Source organism: Typopeltis vanoorti, chromosome 5, assembly GCF_054136105.1.
Source record: "Typopeltis vanoorti isolate ZY-2024b chromosome 5, IOZ_Tvanoo_1.0, whole genome shotgun sequence".
NCBI classification, from domain to species: domain Eukaryota; kingdom Metazoa; phylum Arthropoda; class Arachnida; order Uropygi; family Thelyphonidae; genus Typopeltis; species Typopeltis vanoorti.
In genome coordinates this window covers 68,747,055-68,767,768 of record NC_143553.1, presented here as the reverse complement: position 1 = coordinate 68,767,768, position 20,714 = coordinate 68,747,055, and the positions used below count along the sequence as shown (strand labels likewise).

Below are 20,714 nucleotides of genomic sequence, written 5' to 3'. Positions count from 1 at the left end.
TTTTGTTTGTTGCCAAACTACTTAATGGCTTGTGGTAGTTATGTAGGATGCCAAGCCTGATTTATGCTGTCTCCTTTTTTCGACGTCTTTTACGTGTTCAGACATGCGGATCTTTCCCGACCTTCCTGTCTGGCCTAGGTAGCAAATGCCACAAGAGCAATGAATCTCGTGTTTTTTTCATGGAATGATGTGCAGGTTTTGGCAGATGTAATAATGCGGAGATTTTATGCAAAGGTAAAAAAACCACTCTTGATGTTATACTCACGGAACAACGTAGCCATTTTGTTTGTAACATTCTTGATATAGGGTAGCGTGATTTCATTCTTAAAACCTTGTTAAGTAAAGAAGCTACAGGAGATTCATAATCGTCTTGGGCTCATAACCATTGTGTGCGAGGTTCTTTCTCAGGTAGTGCAGTTCTTCATTCCTTTTAATTGACGTGCTGAGTATATTGTATGCTCTATCTCGTAATGGTTTAATGATGCCTATCTCTTGTAATGGTTTAATGATGCCTATCTCTTGTAATGGATGATAGTGTGGAGCGGTATTTAAAAATCTTCCTGTTGTGGTTATTTTTTTGTATACCGAAAAGGATAGTCTTTTTTCTTCGTTTATTTCGACAAGGATATCAAGGAACGGTAATTTTTTGTGATCTTCCAGTTCAAGAGCGAATTTTATATTAGGATGCAAGCTGTTCAGATAGCGTTTGAAATAAATTAACTCATCCATTATTCCTGACCAAATTTCGAAAATATCGTCAATGCAACGTAACCAATTTTTGGTTTCTCTGATAATTTTTGATTGCATTCGTTTCGAAATTTTCCATAAACAGGTTGGCTAAGGCTGGAGAAAGGGAGGAACCCATCTCAAGTCGTTTTTGTTCCAAATATTTGTCCTGAAATAAGAAAAAAGTTTTCCATAGAGTGTTTGAATACTCTTACTGTGTCCGGTGAGAAAAAGGTTTACAAGTAAATTCACTGTCATCCTTGGGTACATTAGTGAAAAATCTGACTACATCTAAACTTGCTAAGATGTCTGAAGGCTCTATATTTATATCTTTTACCTTTCCAAAATTCAAGTTATTTTTTACATATGATTCTGTGTTTTTTTCTATGTGTGTGATGATATCAGATTCGACAGATATTTTGCTAAGGTTGGGATCGGGGAATCTCTCCCATCTACAATTAGCATTAACGAATATCTTTTTTTTGCGTGTATTTTTGGTGCGCCATAAATTATTGGGACTAATGGATGTTTCGACGATAATTTTTTTTTTTTAAATTCTTCTGGCCAATTAGATAAATTTTTGATCAAGTCATTAGTTTTATTATGTGTGTGCGTGTGTGTCATGTGGGATCCCGGTCTAAGGATAAATAGGTGTTGGAATCTTCTAATAGACTGTTAATTTTTCTTACTTATTCATCTGTATCCATAACCTTTTGCATTTCCTTTGTCTTTCGTAACTGTTACTGTTTTTATCTAATTCTTTAAGAGGTGTTAACTCCGATTTTGGCATGTTTCTAAGTGATATTTAGAATTTAGTAATAAGACTGCCAAAAAGCAGTAGGATCTACAAGAAAACAGAACTGGCTATCTTACGAGAATGGATATCAGCCACTAGATTAGAACTTTCAGAGGTAGCTCGTGATACGTTCACTCTACATGGTGAATTAGCTATGTTTTTATCATCTGACTTATGGGATATTATTGACAGACTTACATCCAACAAAGCCGCAGTGGTTTCCAATGAAAAGAAATAATATAATATAATATAATATAATATAATATAATATCCTCCTCCTCCTTACGCGTATTATGCCGTAATAGGCCATGCCTAATACAAATTATTCGTATTAGGCATGGCCTATTACGATTTGAAACCGCAACCGTTTCGAGGATAAGGTGGTTAGCCTTATGCCTCCCGGTGTGTCCTATGTCTGTAGATGCGTGTGTTCACGGGGCCGGTTGCCTGTTCTGGGGAACGAAAAACCGACTTTCTTCTGAGTGAAAAAACCCCTACTACCGTATGAGACCGGTTAACTCACCTTCCGTCAAAAGAGAACAGATAAAGGTTCCTCACGTCTTGGACGGGAATCGAACCCAGGTCTTTCCTACCAAGGGGCTTCGTCTAATATATCTAATCGTAGGCTCATATAATATAATGTAATGTAATGTAAACTTAACCCTAGTTAAGTTTATATTGTTACTAGCTTCCTACGAACAATTTTCTTCCAACTTAAACTGCCATTTGTTAGGTCTCCAGTATTTTACATCTCACATTTCCGTTATCTAAGGCATTACTAATGCCATCAGTGCAACCTTGATTTTGGTAATTTCCTGACTTTCCTGTATCAAAGGCCTTTTTTTTTTAGGTAGCCTTTTCTCTTCCATTCTGTTTAAATAACCATTACTCCGTAAAATATTTTCCAAGAAAAAGGCAGACCGCTTGCCATCAGTGTTTTCCTCCAACCTCTGTTTGGACATCCAAAGCAAATCGCCACTCTTACTTCCGCAGACTGCCCACTGCATGCCCCCTCTTAACTTTCTCCAAAAGGATATCAGAAAAGCCATCGTTAATCTTGATACTAATAAACTTCCTGGTCCAGATGGTATTTCTCCGGTGGTGCTCGATACTTCTGCTCCAGAATTGACACATATCGTGTATCGTCTATATAAACTTTCATATTTTACTGGCATCATCCCAACAGCATGGAAGCAAATCTATACCCAAAAAAGGTTGACAAAAGTCAGCCATCTAACTATTTTTCCATTGCTTTCACCTCAGTACTTTCGAAAGTGATGGAGAAGGTTATCAACAACTAGCGTCTTCATTTTCTGGAGACTCATCAATTAATTAGCGATCACCAATATGAATTCCGTCATTCTCGTTCTGTAGCGGACCTCCTAGGTAATCTCATCTACCTTTGGTCTCAGGCTATGGAAAGATTTGGAGAAACACGTAATCGCTCTCGATATTTCTAAGGCATTTGGATCGTGTCTGGGACCGAGGCTTCCTGAACAAGCTGCCATCTTATGGCCTCCCTTCTACACTCTGAGATTGGATTGCCAACTTCCTCACGGGCCGTTCTTGTGTGGCATGGTGGATGGCTTCCTCTCATCCGATTTCTCGATCAATGCTGGAATGCCTCAGGGTTCTGCGCCCTGACCACACTCTTCCTTCTTTACATCAATGACTTCCTTTCTCTGACTTCAAATACTATTCACAGTTTCGCCGACAGTATTCTTCATTCTTCTACCTCATTCGATAAACCCGATTTGATTCATTTACACCATATATCTGTAATTTTGAAGAGCTTCCTCTTGACACCTTATCATATACCTATATATATTACCTAAGGAAATGAAAATGCAATTGTTAATTTCCATATATGTTTCTAAATTAATAACATAAAAAATTATCTTCTTCAATTCCATATCTTTATTTAAGGGACTGAAATTATTACATACAGCAGACTAATTTTCCACTGCTACTACTTCTCAGCGATCGTTTAAAATAATTCAACCCCTTTTACAGTCGTTGCAACTATGGAAATGTATTTATGAATATTCTAAAGAGAACTAAATTTTCACTTAAAGGCACTTTCAGGCAGCCAACTCACCCGTTCATTCTGAGTTGGTTACCTGCAATCATTATGCGTATATACAGCTTATGAAATCATTTATTTCTGTTCATTCTAGATTCATTAAAAAAAAACGATCGACTATGACTTCGACTACACTCGAACGACTTCCACCTGCTGGAGCCAGCGATCCTGACAACTGCCTGCATCATATTCGAAACTGTGCTCCTTCACACAAACTACGATATTCTAAAAGAATTTATCCCAAAGAGCGCAAAAAGGTTTCAGACCCGACCAGTGGGATCATTGTACAATTACACAAAGAGCAAAAATTAGACTTGACTCGTCAGAAGGAGTTACTGTTAAGAAAATTTGCTGCGGAATTACGACGCGTACTTCACGAAAAAGATGAGGAAGTGAGAAAAGCGCGTGCCGAAACCAAACGCGTGAAGGAAGAATTGATCGCACAAGTTCGACAAGCCGAAAGACGGACAATACAGTCACCTGTTGTCAGCGATGGTAGCGGCGATGTTAGGAAACTTCAACAGGAAGTAGCTGAACTGCGTGAACTGAAGCGCCACCTGGGATTAAATCTGAGTGCTGCAGTGGAAGCTGACCGCAGGAAAGCATCTGACCTCCGTCGACTGCACGAAGAGCATGAAACAGAACTGAGTCGAGTGAAAAGAGGAGCAGAATTAGAAATACGAAAGTTGGTAAGTTATTATTTCTCCTTAATGTATAAATTTGATATCTACCATTATATAAATATTTATTTATAATTCTTTCTTTCTTTTTTGTTCTCAAATCTGGGCACTACTCATATTAGACTCGTAGATCATTTTAAGAAAATTAATTTAATCATATCTGTGAACAAACAAAATTCCCATTTTCTTATTTTAAATAGTATCGACGAAAGTTAGTCGTCAGGAAGGTCAAATTCAATAAAATAAATTTTAATCGTCGGATATTTACAAAACACTATTTTCATGTATTTGTCTATACATTGTAATCACAAATTTATACTTATTTAAGTCGATATATGTTTCGTGGGTAAAAGTGTTTTAACTTCTTTATCGGACACACCACTTCGTTTCAAATCTCTTTCGTCGCGCGACTTTCAAAAATCTTCCAGTTTTTAGCTTATTTTCCGTCGCGATTAGGAGAAAACCTGTACTGAAACGTTGATATAGAACATTAATCTTCGATGTCTATAAGGATTCCAGAAATCCTTATAGACATCGAAGATCCATGCTAAATCTATGATCGATTTTATTCAAAGAATGTAAATCATGATCAATATAATATTAACTGTGTTAATAGCATGTTTTTTTGGCCGGTTTACTGAGTGTAAAACTGGATTTTATGGTGGATAGACTGCAACTGCTTCCTGACATCCGACTGTTTCCAATTTCATAAAGGATAAAAATAGATAAATAAAATAACATGGAAAGTTCCTTCATTCAGAAATTAACGCAAACTTTTTTTGTAATCTTAACTCTAGTTTATGATTTTTACTGCAGTAATCGTAATAATTGTGTTCAAGTCAGGTTGCTTCTACCTGGACCACATGGGATATTCATGATTGACATCTATATTGTTGCGCTTGTGCTTTGATGAATATTTTAATTCTTTATAAGCAGAGTTCGGAGGACATGGGAGTTGAAAATAATATACCTAGTACACACTTTATTATTATTGTCTTCATTTTCAAATTCTGGTTCCCAGCTATGCACACCACCCTCCCATATTTGTGTTCTGTTTTTTCTTCAGCCGAAGAAAACGATCTTTAGCATAGTGAGAGCAGTCATTATACGGTTCTCCTGAACTTTTATTTTTAATCTCTAGCACTGAATTAGTCGTTCTTGTTGAGGTTGGTCCAGAGGCTTAGCTGGAGGGGGTGGTCCGCCCCGGGCGGCACTTTGAACATTTTTGAACTTTTGCAGTTAATTCTAAAATACAGTTTCGAGAACTCAGTTCCAACTATTTTAATACTACAGCGAATTTTCCTCACAATTGCTGGAAGTGTTGCTAGTTGTGAGAGGAGTTTTTCTAAATAAAATTGATTAAGAATTACCTACATTACTATGAAATAGACTTCGACAATGTCATCGACGATTTTGCTAACAGAAAAGCAAGAAAAATAACATTTTAGAATGTTGAAATTAAAGTTTTACTTCAAAAATAAACATAGTGTTTTAATTTATTTCCCTATACGTCGTTTTGACTTTTTGTAGTATTTTTGGTGTGTATTGAGAGGGGCGGCAAAAGCTCTAGCTACACCACTGGGTTGGTCTTCCCTCCTGGTGTTCTGATTCCTCTACAAAACACATAAAACCGGCTTCGAACACTTTTTTTTTTCTTTAAGCATTAGGTGTGCAATTCAATACGTAAGTAGCAATTGAATAAATTCGTGGAGTTCATATTGTTGCCATTCATGGAATGTTTTCATCAGGAGGTTAACATTTTGATCTCGAAAGCTATTTATTTGGGGGCAAAGCTAGGGGACAGACTCACAGTAAAACTGGCATATGAGTTCCCTACCTTTTTACGTATATTTATTATAAGCATTTTTCTGTCCTATTTGTATTGTGTTTAACTAATACTAAATTGCAACTTTTCCCCTAAATCTGCCATCATGTGTGTGTGTGTGTGTGTGTGTGTGTGTGTGTGTGTGTGTGTGTGTGTGTGTGTGTGTGTGTGTGTGTGTGTGTGTGTGTGTGTGTGTGTGTGTGTTTAACGTGTCTAAGGCAGATGCTGACCGCGTTGTGTTTTGTGCCTATGTTTAGCTGCGGGTACCAAGAACAGCTACCTGTAGGGATTTCCACCAGTTTGTTCGATGCCGTCCAGATATTTGTTGTCGTCGTTCAGTGTACAACCCTGTACCATAGCATGTACACCAGGAAGAGATAAGTTTCCACCGCTGTGTGCGGCCTGAGGGTGAAGGTTCGGGTAGGTAAAGAACTACGTCATAGTGACACCGATCTTTCAGGAGAAGCTGTAGAGTAATCGTTTGCAATGTATGGGAAAGTAAATAGGTTCTCGAGATCAGAATAAAATACAGAAGGTAGAACTAGATATAACTATCAGTAATATATAAATATGACTTTATTCCATCAAAAATCGAAGTATAGGCATTTAGTGCATGCATTTTTAATATTGCATCAATTCTACATTACTTATAAGAAGGAAGGCTGGATATTTTCAGTCTAATCATAGAATATAGGTTTTGGGTTCAGTTAGAATTATTGACTGAGATAACGATGACTGAAATAATATGCAGGATACGATACTTTTAAATGTGCTTTTTATTTATTTATTTTATTATTATTATTATTTGTAGAACAATAGATTCTACTCATTTTGCTGGTACTCATTCTTTGCTAACAGGAAAAATTGAAACTTAAAACGTTATGAAAAGAAAACTACAAACTTAATTATTGATATTTTTACTTCGTGATAATATTTTTGGAATAACAACAGCAAATTAAGTATATAACACATAATTTATTAAGCATAAATTTATTGTACAAGGATGTAAAAAACACGTAAAATGTACACGATAATTTCAATAAAAATTGTATACAACAATTATAAATAACGTTTTATACTTCATATATACTAACAATAGAAGTAGTGAAAAATGTAAATTTAATTAAATAACTGACTTTAATTTGCATACTAAGTAAATGTGTTAAAAATGACTGAATATTACAAATTTCTAAAGGTACCGCATCTATCACAGGTCACTGATAATAAAGCTGCCCGCACGCCTTTCCGTTGCGTACCATTCCCCCCACCACAAAAAAGCACTATATCTATCTATCTATCTTTGGAAGCATCCAAATCAGGAAGTGCCTATTGGATCTTCAACAATACTCTCCTGAAAGATCCAGCTTATATAATAAACACTCAGGCTTTAATAACCAACTTCACTCACTCGAAAGTGGATACAGAACCAATGAAAACATGGTGGCCCCCACTTAAAATCACGAATAAAGTCCTTTACGCAGATCTACAATCAACAGAGGAACATTAGAATCCGACAGCTTGAGGAACAGCTCAAGTATCTCCCAGAAGAAAGCCCTGAACATCATTCTGCCTTCCCAGCCATGCAAAGACAGGCAGAATTATCGGCAAAAGATGCCCTACTTAGATCGCGGCATACACAAATAAATCTTTCGGACGCCCCCACAAAATATTTTTTCTCTTTGGAAAAAAAATGCCAGGCAGCAAATTCCATCTCTGCTATCAGACTTCAAGATGACAGCATCACAGAAGATCCAAGTAAAATCACCTCTGAAATCCTACAATACTACAAGAATGCATACAGCACTGCAGGAACATCCCATCATGCCATTCACGAAATACTGAAAGAAACAAAAAACAATCTCTGCAACAGATCGGAACCACTTAGAAAACAAAATCACGCTAGATGAACTGAAAACCACAAATTAAATTCCACAAAAACCACGGGCTTGTGGTCAGGCAGATGGAAGTCTAGAAATGATTCTCCGATCGAATGTACCTGGTCAAGCGAAGGACAAAGATACTTAGGTGTGCACCTTGGCAACACCAAAATATATAACACACTGAACTGGACACAGCTGCACAACCTTTTTAAACAGGTGCTAGGTAAATGGAACAGCGTTCGTTCCATGTCTTCACTTAGAGGAAGAGTACTAATAGTTAACCAGATGGCTGCGAGTGTCTTATGGCATACCCTCAAAGTACTTACACCTCCTGAAGAATTTCTCTACCACATTCAAAAGGAAATCAAACGTTTCCTCTGGAACAAAACTCACTAGACAACAACCCCAACTCTGCAAGCCACTCAGCAAGGGAGGCCAAGGCCTGATTTCCCTTGAAAACAAGATTAGATCCTTCAGGATAATCCTCCTCCTAAAGACACTTCAATGCAATCACACTTATGTAATCACCTTCGATTACATCATGAAATCATCCACCAGAGGACTTACACTTTCCACAATCCTCCGAATGGCCAGTCCTGCACCATCTCCTCCTAAACTACCTTATTTTTACAAAGATGCTCTACAGCGATTGAAAAACACAGGACTTCATCACACACTTACAGGATCAACAGAGTTAGCTGTACTTACAGAACCACTATTTTCGAACAGAAACATCACAAGTCTCACAACTGACCAGCTTTTTCTTTTCCCTACATGGAACTGGGCAGGAATAAGAGTCATGGTGGACCGCCTAACCAACACCCTAAAGTGGAAAGCATTCACAAGCCTACCAATGAAGAACCCAAAAAACTGAAAAGCAATATCAACAGCTGCAAGCCTCCATTATAAAAGCCTATCCAGATATCACTATACCTCAGGAAATCCTTATTCCTTCCAGAAACTGCTCGTGGCCGATATTTCATCTTGTACAATCCTAAGCCTCACTTCCAATTCTTCCCTCCAACTACAAGAAAATATACCACTTTCTCATGTCAGTGTCTCCATCCTCGCCCTTCTTATATTCATCCTTAACACTCTCATCTACAAGGCTGCATATGCCACTCAATTTTCAGTGGGATCTGCCATATAAATCAAAGTGTGCCAAACCAGATTCCGAACAGTGGAGACTATGGCATAACATCTTGCCAACTCCTTCTAAGCTCTACAATTTTCAGCTAAGAGAAACGGATCTGTGTCTATTCTGTGACGTTTCAGGTACCTTGGAACACACATATCTAACCTGTCCCGCAAACAAAGTGATAATCACATATGTCCTGAATAATACTGCCTCTAACACCTGTAACTACGCACACAGCCAAGAAGACTACTGGAATTTAGTCCACACAGAAGAAAACAGACACAGAACATGCAATTTCCTCTTCATCTAAGCTAAGGCCGTCATCTACAGCTTCTACCTAAAACAGACAAGAAATAACCAGCATCCATCCATCACTGAAACTGCACAAACCCTCATGTATATCCTCCGTCGGAAACTAAAAAGCAGGCTTTTATTGGAACTTGAATAATTCAAAGAAACAAGAACTGTCGCGAAATTCATAGAGGAGTGGAATCCAACTGTTACCCTCTTCTGGATTGACGACGACAATACGCTTCATCTGAAAGATAACTCAGACTGAAACTGACTGTAAATTTTGAATTCATTTATTGCATTCTCTATTGTATACCCGAAAGGAAAATGTTTTGCTTTCTCTGTAATATATATACTTATATACTTGTAATATGTAAATAGTCCTTGTTACCTATCGTCTAATGTATATTTTAACAAGTTAAATAATAAAAAAAAATCTCTCTCTCTACACACACACACACACACACACACACACACACACACACACACACACACACACACACACACACACGTATATAGCACTTTTATATGACTCATTAACCTGAAGAAACAAATATACATAATCAACTATTTTTATTAATTTGTGTAATGACTCATTTCATTCTTTTATGACGGATTTCATCGGGTGCAAATATATGGGAGATATCCTCTCTCTCTCTCGTCCCCTACTCCTGCATCACCGAGTATGATCACAGGTCTCAAGTTGTATGGACTTGCTCTGTTGTAGATCGTAATATCTTTCAAGTGTATGTGTGTGTGTGTGTGTGTGTGTGTGTGTGTGTGTGTGTGTGTGTGTGTGTGTGTGTGTGTGTGTGTGTGTGTGTGTGTGTGTGCGCGCGCGCGCCCGTGTGACCTCTCCACAGATTAGTCAGCTCGGCGTAAAAAAACAAAACAAAACAAAACATTTTTACATGTTTGAATTAACCCCGGTCTCTCTAATCGAATGTTGTTGCGTGGAATATCTACCGTTTGTGGTGTTTGGACAACGATTTTTCTCATCGTTTCATTTACTTCGCAATTGGTATCCATAGCGTGGTGCCATAATTTTTGAAGAGAAAGATTGCCCTTAACTCAGTGCTGGCGATTTGCTAACAGTTTCGAAAGCGTGTTCGACATTTGTTCGTAAGCGTGTTTTTCTAGTCATTTGCTGCTGTGCTAAACATATAAGGTGATTCGTGTAACAGCAGCGCCTGACAACAGCGACTTCTGATTACCATGTTTTCTTATAGTCTATTGTGCACGTAAACTACTTTGCGTCACTCATTCTGCTGTAACCATGTTTTTTGGAATTAAATTTGAATGCCTATTTGAAAAGGGATAATAGCACAATAATTGTCACAAATAATGAAAACGGTAATATAACATTATAAATTAAAGATACCAAGAAATTATATACTTGGTTTAATTCTTTATCCAAGTGCAAGCAAACAAAGTTTGCGCCTGAAGTATTTTCAGGACTGAGGCAACTCGTGGTATGAATTCACCTCACTTGCCTTAGTATCCTATAATGCAAAGCACATCTCCTTGCGGACATGTATAATGCTATGCATTATGGAAAGAGTCACTACTCAGACCGGTTTCCCTGTATTAAGTGCGGGGTTACTTCTCCAAAAACTCGTGAGATCCCCCAACAATGAGTGACCCAAAGGATCAAAAACTCAGCGTTGTTCCCCTCAGTAACAGGCTCACCATGTCACCCTCAGCGTTTGGCTCTACCCAGTGGCAGGCTCATCAAGCAGAACCACTCATATTTCATCTGAGGGGTAACCGTGCCTCAGCTAGAACTTCGTTGGCTACAGTATTGCTATCTATCACCCATGTTTCCAACCGGTTTCGACTCTTAGTGGGTATCGTCAGTGGGAGCCAGACCCAGAGGTGGTACTAAGGTTGAAATAATGCAGAAGTCATATTTTCATATACGAGTTGCCGAAAGGTGTCACATATTATTATTAAATTACTCTGGATTAGAGAAAAGTTACTGGAAGTGTTTTCACTTGATTATACTATAAATTAAAGATATCAAGACATTATATACTTGGTTTAATCCTTTATCCACTTGGATTAAAGATACCAAGGATCTGCAACTTGGTTATGCTATAAATTAAAGATACCGAGACATTATATACTTGGTTTAATCCTTTATCCACTTGGATTAAAGATACCAAGAAAAAACCAAGTACATAATGTCTCGGTATCTTTAATTTATAGCATAACCAAGTGAAGAAACTTCCAATAAGTAATATAACATTTTTACTTTTGATTAATATTTAGCTCTTAAGTACAAGATGTGACATAATTAGAAAATGACAGCAAACTTGACAAATTTGCAAATATTTAAAAATAGAGTGGACAGTGATATTTTCACTGGAAAAACAAATACCACTATCTAAACTTAGTTGAACTACTCAGTTTTAATAATATTCAAAGCTAAAAAGTCACATTTTGCTGTTTAGTACTTCGTGAGGCCTCTTGCCTTTATTACAGCTTGACATCGGCGAGGCATTGACAAAATAAATTTCTTGATGGATGCAAATTTCTTGATGGATGAACTTTCCCATACCCTTATAATGGCTTCTTCGAGCCATTATAAGAGTATGGGAAAGTGTTTTCGGCTTCTTCTTGTGTATTTCAGCCTCTATTTGGTACAAATTCTCAATGGGATTGTGGTATGGGCTGTTTCCTGGCCACACTTATTAATCTGCAACAAAAACGAAAGCTATTTTTTTTAAATACTAAACTCAATTCGTATGGTATATTTTAGGATTATAATATCATTACTTACACTTTTTGTCCTATGACAAGGGGTAGAATCATCCTGAAAGATGCAGTTCGTTGTTACGATAAAGTGATCTCTGATAGTAGGCAGCAATTCTTCTTCAAATATTTTCTGGTACACTTGTGCATTCACTGACCATGATACGACATGCAGCCTCAAATCATCTGACTGGCTGAAAATTTGGCTGTTGACACCAGACAGTCAGTGGTGAATTTTTCACCTAATCGTCAACGAACTGTCTATCTGCTGTCGACGTCCTGCTGGTTAAACTTTTTTTTTCTTCAGTAAAAATTACTCTTTTCCACTGATCAGGAATGCATTTGACATGCTTTTTGCACTAATTTAGCCGAGCCAATCTATTTTTTTTTTTTTTTTGGTTAACAAGGGCTTATTTTTAGGGTACCTGGTTATCATTTCCTGTCGAATGAGTCTCTTCCTGACAGTTACAGAGCTTGCCTCAACTCTCGTTTGTTCTTCCTAGACCCGTTTCAGTTCTCAGGACGACGCATGGCGATTTTTGAGGCGGAGCCACTTTAGAACTCCACTTGGCATGTTGTAGATTGTGGCTTTCTTCCTGATTCCTTCTTCATTTCAGCAGATCCGGTTTCCTTCACTTTCGACAACAGCGTAGTACCACGGTAGATTAACTACAGGACACCCTTTTAGCTATTTTACAAGAGGAATAGCCTTCTCTATTCAAAGCTTGAAATGAAATTTTTTCTGCGAGGTGTTACTGCACATAACTAGCCACAGCGATCGCAACACAAAAATGCGAAAACTAGCTCTTGCTGTCTATTTATAGCATAAAAAAAGTCTGACGCATTAGTAACAACCATTACATTATACAGAAGCATGTGGGAATGTAGATGATACAATACAATGAAATATCTAATGATAAACCAATGAAAATGACCATTTAACTACTAAAAACTATATTTATGTAAAGTGATGCGATTTCTATGAACATGAGTGTATATACATAGAGATAATATGAGGCGCTTGAAAAACTTATGACTGCTGAAATGGCGAAAATGACAAACTTTGGATGAAATAATTGTATTTCTAGATTCTATTAGACTTTTTTTCAGCTTCGAATATTACATACATGTCAGATAATACAAAAATATATGCACAGCGAACGAAGTACATTCAAATCTAAAGACTCCACAATCACGAAAGGAATGCATGTCATTGTCACCAACTGCAATGGTACAAGGACAGAGTGGTGGGGTGACGGTTTCCGTATGGTAGTTCTATATACATTATGACCAAGGAAAATCAGTACAGTAGGAAATTACAATTTCTGCAGATTTTAGGGTCTTTCGGTTCAGGTATGATAGTATAAATCCGGCCTGTCTCAATATTTTATACTTAGAATGATTATCATATACTAGATAAACTGCTGTCTCGTCTTTCCGCTTCCCAACAACGTATACATAATTAATTCACATACCTGTGAACCTTACTATTCTGTAATATAAAAGTGCAACAAGCTATTTCTTTGAAAATAAACGGTTATAAAATTAATAGTTGTCTCAGTTTAGATTCTCGTTTAGAACGCAAAGAGCCTTTTATCAGTTTTTTTTTGAGATTTAGCCAGTCTCATATGGAAGTGGCAGAACTTTTCTTTCCGAAAACTCGGGGTTTTCATCCCTTAATACAAACCGGTCAGAAAGATACACAATTTGATAGATATAATATTATGTAGATAGAATTAACCGCCATATCAGAGCATTAATTAAGTTTCAAAGAAGCCAATATTTGGCAGACAGGCCATTGAGCCAACATCAATGAGAACTGGGATGGGAAAATAGTAGTACTGTACTATACGGAGACAGTTCACAATACAAACGTTCTTAGGACTGATACTCTTTCATCACGACGTTATGATTAAGTTTTGATTTTACTCTTCATGAGATTACATTTAGAAAGAATTGTCTTGAATTGAACGGACAACAAGCCCCATTCAGTATGATGTCTTCGTTTAGCTTATCTAAGAGATTTGAATACAGACTAGTAAATCCTCTTAATACTATACTTTATTTATGCTTGAAATGAACACAAACCGGTTTTACATGTAATGCTGACGAGGTGACAATGACCATGTTAACCTCGCAACGACCGGAGCAAGAGAAGTTGATGAGCATCGTAGAAGCCCTTTGTACCGTATCATTTTCATCATACATTTATGCATATTGAATATAGGTGAATAATTTTTCATATCGGTATGCTCTTGAAGGATATGCTACAAAACAAAACAAAACCAAATAAATAAATATTTGTGATTAAATATATAATATATAGCAATAAACGATACTATTTTAATAGATATAAATTAGTTTTACATTTAGAACAGAACTATGAAAAGAGGAAGAGTATAGTTGAAATTTTCTGTAGACATGAGGAGAAAAATTGACATTGAGATGTTGGAGTCAGCGTTTGTTAAACTGAATGGATTAGCTTTCAAGCAATTATAACATATCGGCCACTGAATTAGAAGCCTTTATGTCATGTAGCTTAATGCAAAATACTTAGTCACTTGCGTCACCACGTGTTCTAGGCAATTATTTAAAAATGCTGCTGTCATTAATCATCAGTAGTGTCGATCACAATGGAAAACGCAAAGGATCTTTCGGAGTTCAATAAAGGGTTATTGCCGGAGCCACTATTTTGAAGACATCAGAGCTGACTGGTTTCTGAAAAGGTAAGATATCTCGGGTGTTTAATCAGTGGGGGAAAAAAACCACATTGCTTGTCTAAAAGGCGTAACTTTGGTCCTATGACTGTCTGTCAGAAACGAGATCGCCGTCGTCTGAGAAGGCTTGTACAGACAAACAGAATTTCCTGTGTGCAGCAATTGACCGAATCATTTAATGAAGGCTGCTCTCGACCCATGTATCACCGAACTATGTGAGGAGGATACATGGGTCGAGATACGCATGTATATGATTGGTTTCCGTATAGGCATTCGCATGCCTATACGGAAACCAATGATTTCTGTGAAAAATCGGAAAGTTCGTCTACAGTGATGTCAGGAACACCGTGACTGGACACTAGAAGAAGAAAAAAGTTCTGTGGTCCGAGTTACGGTACACTTTTTTCTGTACCGACCGTAGGCAGTTTGGCGGAAGGCAGTTAGACAGTTTGGAGGAGGCCCCATGAAGCAATGAACCCGGTTTGCCTTATAAACCCAACTCAGTGTTCTGGAGGTGGTGTCATTCGGTGTATACCGATCAATTCCATTCTACAGGGTGTCCCAAAATTCACGCAAGAAGTAATTTTGATACAAAACCCAGGTTTTTAATTAAAAATTGTAATTTCTTATTGATTCATAAAGTATACAGTATAGGGTTATGCATGGAATAGCATATCGGGTAAATGGCCTCCACGGCTTTGCTGGCACATACGCACTCTTTTGTCGAAATTTTCCATGACCGTTTTGCATAAATGTGGCTGAATTTCGTTGATACAGCGCTCAATTTCCTCCTTCAAGGCGTGGGTGGTCGTGGGCTTGTTGGCATAAACCTTAGACTTCAAAAAACCTCCCCAAAAAAAGTCCAACGGCGTTAAGTCACATGATCTGGGCAGCCAATTCTGATCACCAAAACGGGAAATTACACGACCAGGAAATGACTCATGCAGTAATTGAATTGTTTCTCGGGCTGTATGGCATTTGGCACCATCTTGTTGAAACCACATGTCGTCCACATCCATATCTTGCAATTTAGGCACAAAAAACTGGATTATCATGTCGCGATAGCGAGCACCATTAACTGTTATTGCCTTACCAGCCGCATTTTCGAAGAAGAATGGACCGATGATGCCTCCAGCCCAAAATCCGCACCAAACAGTGACACGTTGTGGATGCATTTGTTTCTCAACAATCACTCGTGGATTTTCTGAACCCCAAATGCGACAATTTTGTCGACTAACGAAGCCATCAAGATGAAAATGAGCCTCATCGCTGAAGATGATTTTTCCACTCGTTGTTGTTGCTCAACAATGAAAATGCGTTGTTCTTTCGTGTAGCGCTCCATTTTTAATAACCCTGAATAAAGCTGTCACGCTGTCTTTTTTTTTTTTCTCGTTGGCAACACTTTACCGCACAAATGGCGCTAAATTTAAATCTTTCGTGAATTTTGGGACACCCTGTACAATGTTGACTTTTTATCCAGCAGGTGACGGTTGTTTCATTGAGGACAATGCTACTGTCCATCGCAAGAATTGTTCAGCAGTCAGCGAGCATGACAGCGTTCCGCCATCTTTCCATTACAAAACCCGGAACTGAACCCCATTAAGAATGTATGGGACATGTTAGAAAAAACAGATCCGGGAGGAAAGTCCTCTTCTATGAAATCCGAGTCACTTAAAGCATCTGGTGAACCCCTGGTATAGACGTTGATACAATTCATGTGGTGAAATCTATTCCAAATCGCATATGTGCTGTAATTCGGGCTAAAGGAGTTCCAGCACGATAGTAAATATTAAATAAAAGTTTCCAATTCAGTGGCCAGTATATGTAATAGATTTTGTTGATTGTATTTGATCTACCAACTTTCATATGTTTGCTCAACGACTGGCCAAGGAATGTTACAGGAATGCAGACCATAAAGAAGTGCAGAGCTACTATTTTGTTGTGCCATGATATTTTTTAGATTTCGACTTAACTAAAAATACTTGATGGCGTGCCATTATCGTACCTAGCATTTTTTCCATTTTTACTTTGTGTGCGTGTGTGTCTTCACTTTCAGACTAGAAGTAGAGGGGAATTCCTTTCTGTCATCTCCACTGTATCTATATTTACATGAGGAGGTCTAAAAAATTTGCCTTCGTCTAACAAAAAAAATGCAAAATGAAATTGAAAGACCAATTAGTGCATTTTAAGAGCACAGCATGTGTGTGTGTGAATGAAGTATTTTCAAATGTTCAAAGATCCGCCAAATGACTAGCAACAGGCCTAGAACACCCGTTTTGATAAAACGAAGTTTCATATTAGTGAATTTTTCTTTTATTTTCTTTCTTTTTTTTTTTTTTAAATAATTCTGACACTGCTGAATTTTTCGGTCATTCAATATTGATGCAACAACAATTTTAACATTATATTTCGACAAATATAATGTTAACAAAGGGATATCCTAACATAAGGTGTCAAAAGAGTAGAGAATTCATCTATTGCGCGAAATTAAGATGGCGCTGAATAAGAGACATGTAATTATATAAAAAAATAAAATTAATAAACAACTAGAAACAGTTTATCATCAGTTTCTCCCCTTACCAGCCTGGTTGTTCAAGTGAGTAGCGTGTCCACCTTCCAACTTTATAAGCTGAGCTCGAATTCCATTGTATTACGGATGTTTGTAAAAAAAAAAAAAAAAGTCTTTAGGCGTCATCTTCCGGTATGAGACTATTACCCTACTTATTGAAGACTATTCGAATCTTATTATTATTATTTTTAAATTCTTTTCATCAGCATTGCTATAGTAATATTTCCGGATTATATAACCCATAACCCACGGTACATTAAATGTAATGATTTACAGCTTTTCATGGATTGGATGTAAAAAATGCGACTGAACATTGAAATATCAATCATAATATATTTCTGTTATATTAGGAGTATTAAGCTCCTAAATTCTTCGTACTTCTCTGAATATGATCAGCATTAATTTGAAAGTCGTATGATCCACGATCCGAAGCGATTGGGCACCACCGACTTAGCAAAATGAGTTGGATAACTTCTCCAGGCTTTATTAAAAGTTTCTATGAAATGCATTTCTTGTGGATTACCTGTTCTACGATTACAGTAAGACTATGATTGATTGATTGGCGTCGCTATCCGTAGAAACGGACTGTCTCTAGACTTTTTTTTTAAGGTAAATTTTCTTAGGTTGAGTTAACTAATCTTAAAGAGGAGGTGGAGGGATTTCTTCCGTCAACTACTCTCCTTCTTCCAGAATCTACACACCGGTTTGTACAGCGAGTCTTCGTGGCCGTTTCCTTTAAAGTTAATTAAATATCCTAACTCAGTTATTTTTCAAGAAATTTTGAGTTTTAGGGTCCCAAATAATACCGACTTAAACTTATTCTCTGCCGTGATTGTTAAGTTATAAAGAATAAAACTGTTATAAAGAATAAAACGTGATTTGTCATAATTATTTAAGGTCAAAGTAGTGAAACGATATCCACAGAGATATAGAAATAATTATGCTGAATACTTTTTTTACAGTTGCATTTTAAGCACTGTTATATAGAAGGAAGTGCGGTACATATCAGCTGAATCTGTTGATGATTGAGTTAATTCCCATAAATGTGTATGACTTTAGGCTGAGACGGAGAAATGTGGATTATGACACGAACAAAATGTCAAATCTTGGACTACAACAATTGTCTTGACTGTACCATTTCTTGAATAGTTTTGCTATTTACATCGTGTGTTACCACATAAGTTGGTATGCATGTATTTGTTTTATGATAGAATATATATACAAGTCCGTTTCCTCCATATATCATCACGACATAAACGTCACCAAAGAAAGTAAGCCCACTTGTTATGTGCTACGCTCTCCTTGAATTACAGTGGATAACGAGGTTTAAACTAACTGCTATATCTACGTGTTTTCTAGGTTTATGGCATAATTCCCTCCATGGTCGCGAAAGGCAAACAAATTGCTCTGTTATTTCTTTTCTTGTGAGGTGCACCAAAGAGATGCTGGAGAAAACATATAACGAGCAGTAAAATCAACGCCTTAAGATAACCAAAAAGAGAAAGAGAGGTCTATGTCCTCACCTGGAATACTTCTTTTATATCACTGATTACGATGGTGTACATAGAACAAAAAACTCCAATTAGTCACGGACGAGGACTTTGTCCAGAATAACTAACAAAGACAACTTTTGTTAAAGTATACCCTTGCATTTATGAGAAAAACTGCCCATAAATGTGAACGTGGTGACCCACTTGATAATTTTTAAATATGTTTTATTTATTTATTTATTTGATTAAATACTTGTTTCTTAAATTCTTAGAATAGGAAATAAAGTTTCTTTCTTCTTCTTTTTTTTTTTTTTTTTGGTGTGTGTGTGTGGGGGGGGGGGAGTGGGACTTGGAGATAGTCACATGAAAGCACTCACAGATTACTCTAAGAAACATTTCTTTGAGTAACCAATTTTCATATAAACTTTTTTACAATTGTTTTTATGTCATCAAATGTACAGCATTTCAATGTACCTTTAACAATTTATTGAAAGCGAAAGTCTAACGTAATCGTGAAGCTCTTCGAATGTATCTTGTAAATCGTTTAGCAAACTTGTTTTCGTCAATAACAGTTCATTCAGCGTCTCTGACAAGAAACTGACAATAAGAGCAAGCAAGCAAAAAAAAAAAAAAATATATATATATATATACACATATATATCTACCCTATATATATAAAATGATAAGCCTTTTTGTGTAACGTTTTTCTGTCACGTTTTTTTCAAGTTATTTGAAACGTTTTGAAACTCAGGGGAGAACTGGCCTACCAGTCCGGAACTCGGGGGGATTGGGCGCCGTAGGTGCCAGGGGGGGAGGACCCCCCCCCCCTTTCGACTCTTCGAAATTCGAGTCATCAGAATTCAAGGAGAACCGGCCTACCGGTCCGGAACTCGGGGGAGGGGGGGGTTAAACGCCAGCGGGGTGAGAGAGGAACCCCCTTGTTAGGCGCCAGGGGAGGAGCCCCTAGTATATATATATATACTAGTATATATATATATATATATATATATATATATATATATATATATATATATATATATATATATTAAGACGTGGGTTAAAAAATTTTTACTTCAATGTCTCATTTTCGCTTCTTTAATGCATGTAATGTTTGTGCAGACTTTTCTTTATTTTTCGATAGATGAACAAGACAATTTTTCTTGAGCAAAGGATAATCTCCATCCTTCAAGTTTCACTGATGGTGAACTCGAGAGAGAGAGAGAGAGAGAGAGAGTGAGTGTCCATTTCAAATTTATAAATTTGAAATGGACTTACAGTTATGGAGTAGAGTTATGGAATAATGGACGTAAATTTTGCGTATGATACTGATTAGAGAGAAGTCAACAGACACCATAGCGTGAGGAACAAATAGCCATGGCGTCAACCTTAATAAGATATAGGACTACCTTTCGCTGCGATGACTGCAGGAATCCTACGGGGACATACTTTCCACAAGCTTAAGATAGCGATCAAAATGCACCTACAGGACCATTCTTCCTGTAGGTACGTAATGAGTACCAGGACTATTGTGGGGTGGACGTCCCTAGACCTTACCCGATGCTCCAGTTCATCCCACAGATATTCTGTAGGGTTGAGATCAGGGATCTGTGGAGTTCAGTCAAGTGTGGTGACGTTCATGTCCCCAAACCATGCAGTTACAGCACTAGCCTTATGACATGGTGCATTGTCTTTCTGAAAGATTCAATGACCAGTGTCTTAGAGAAGACACAAAGTAGGAAGCATTGCCTTGTTTAGAATGTTCGGA

At 37.3% G+C, this 20,714-nt stretch overlaps 1 protein-coding gene across 2 annotated transcripts in view; it reads left to right on the top strand.

The window, feature by feature from the left end:
* Positions 1–20,714, top strand: part of LOC150106497 (uncharacterized) — a 553,742-nt gene that overhangs the window by 15,633 nt on the left and 517,395 nt on the right. For both annotated transcript variants that reach the window (XM_090393159.1, XM_090393158.1), the window contains exon 2: positions 3,700–4,294. In XM_090393159.1, coding sequence (XP_090249285.1) covers positions 3,725–4,294 — 570 coding nt within the window. In that variant the 5' untranslated portion in view covers positions 3,700–3,724. The remainder of the gene's footprint in view (positions 1–3,699; positions 4,295–20,714) is intronic.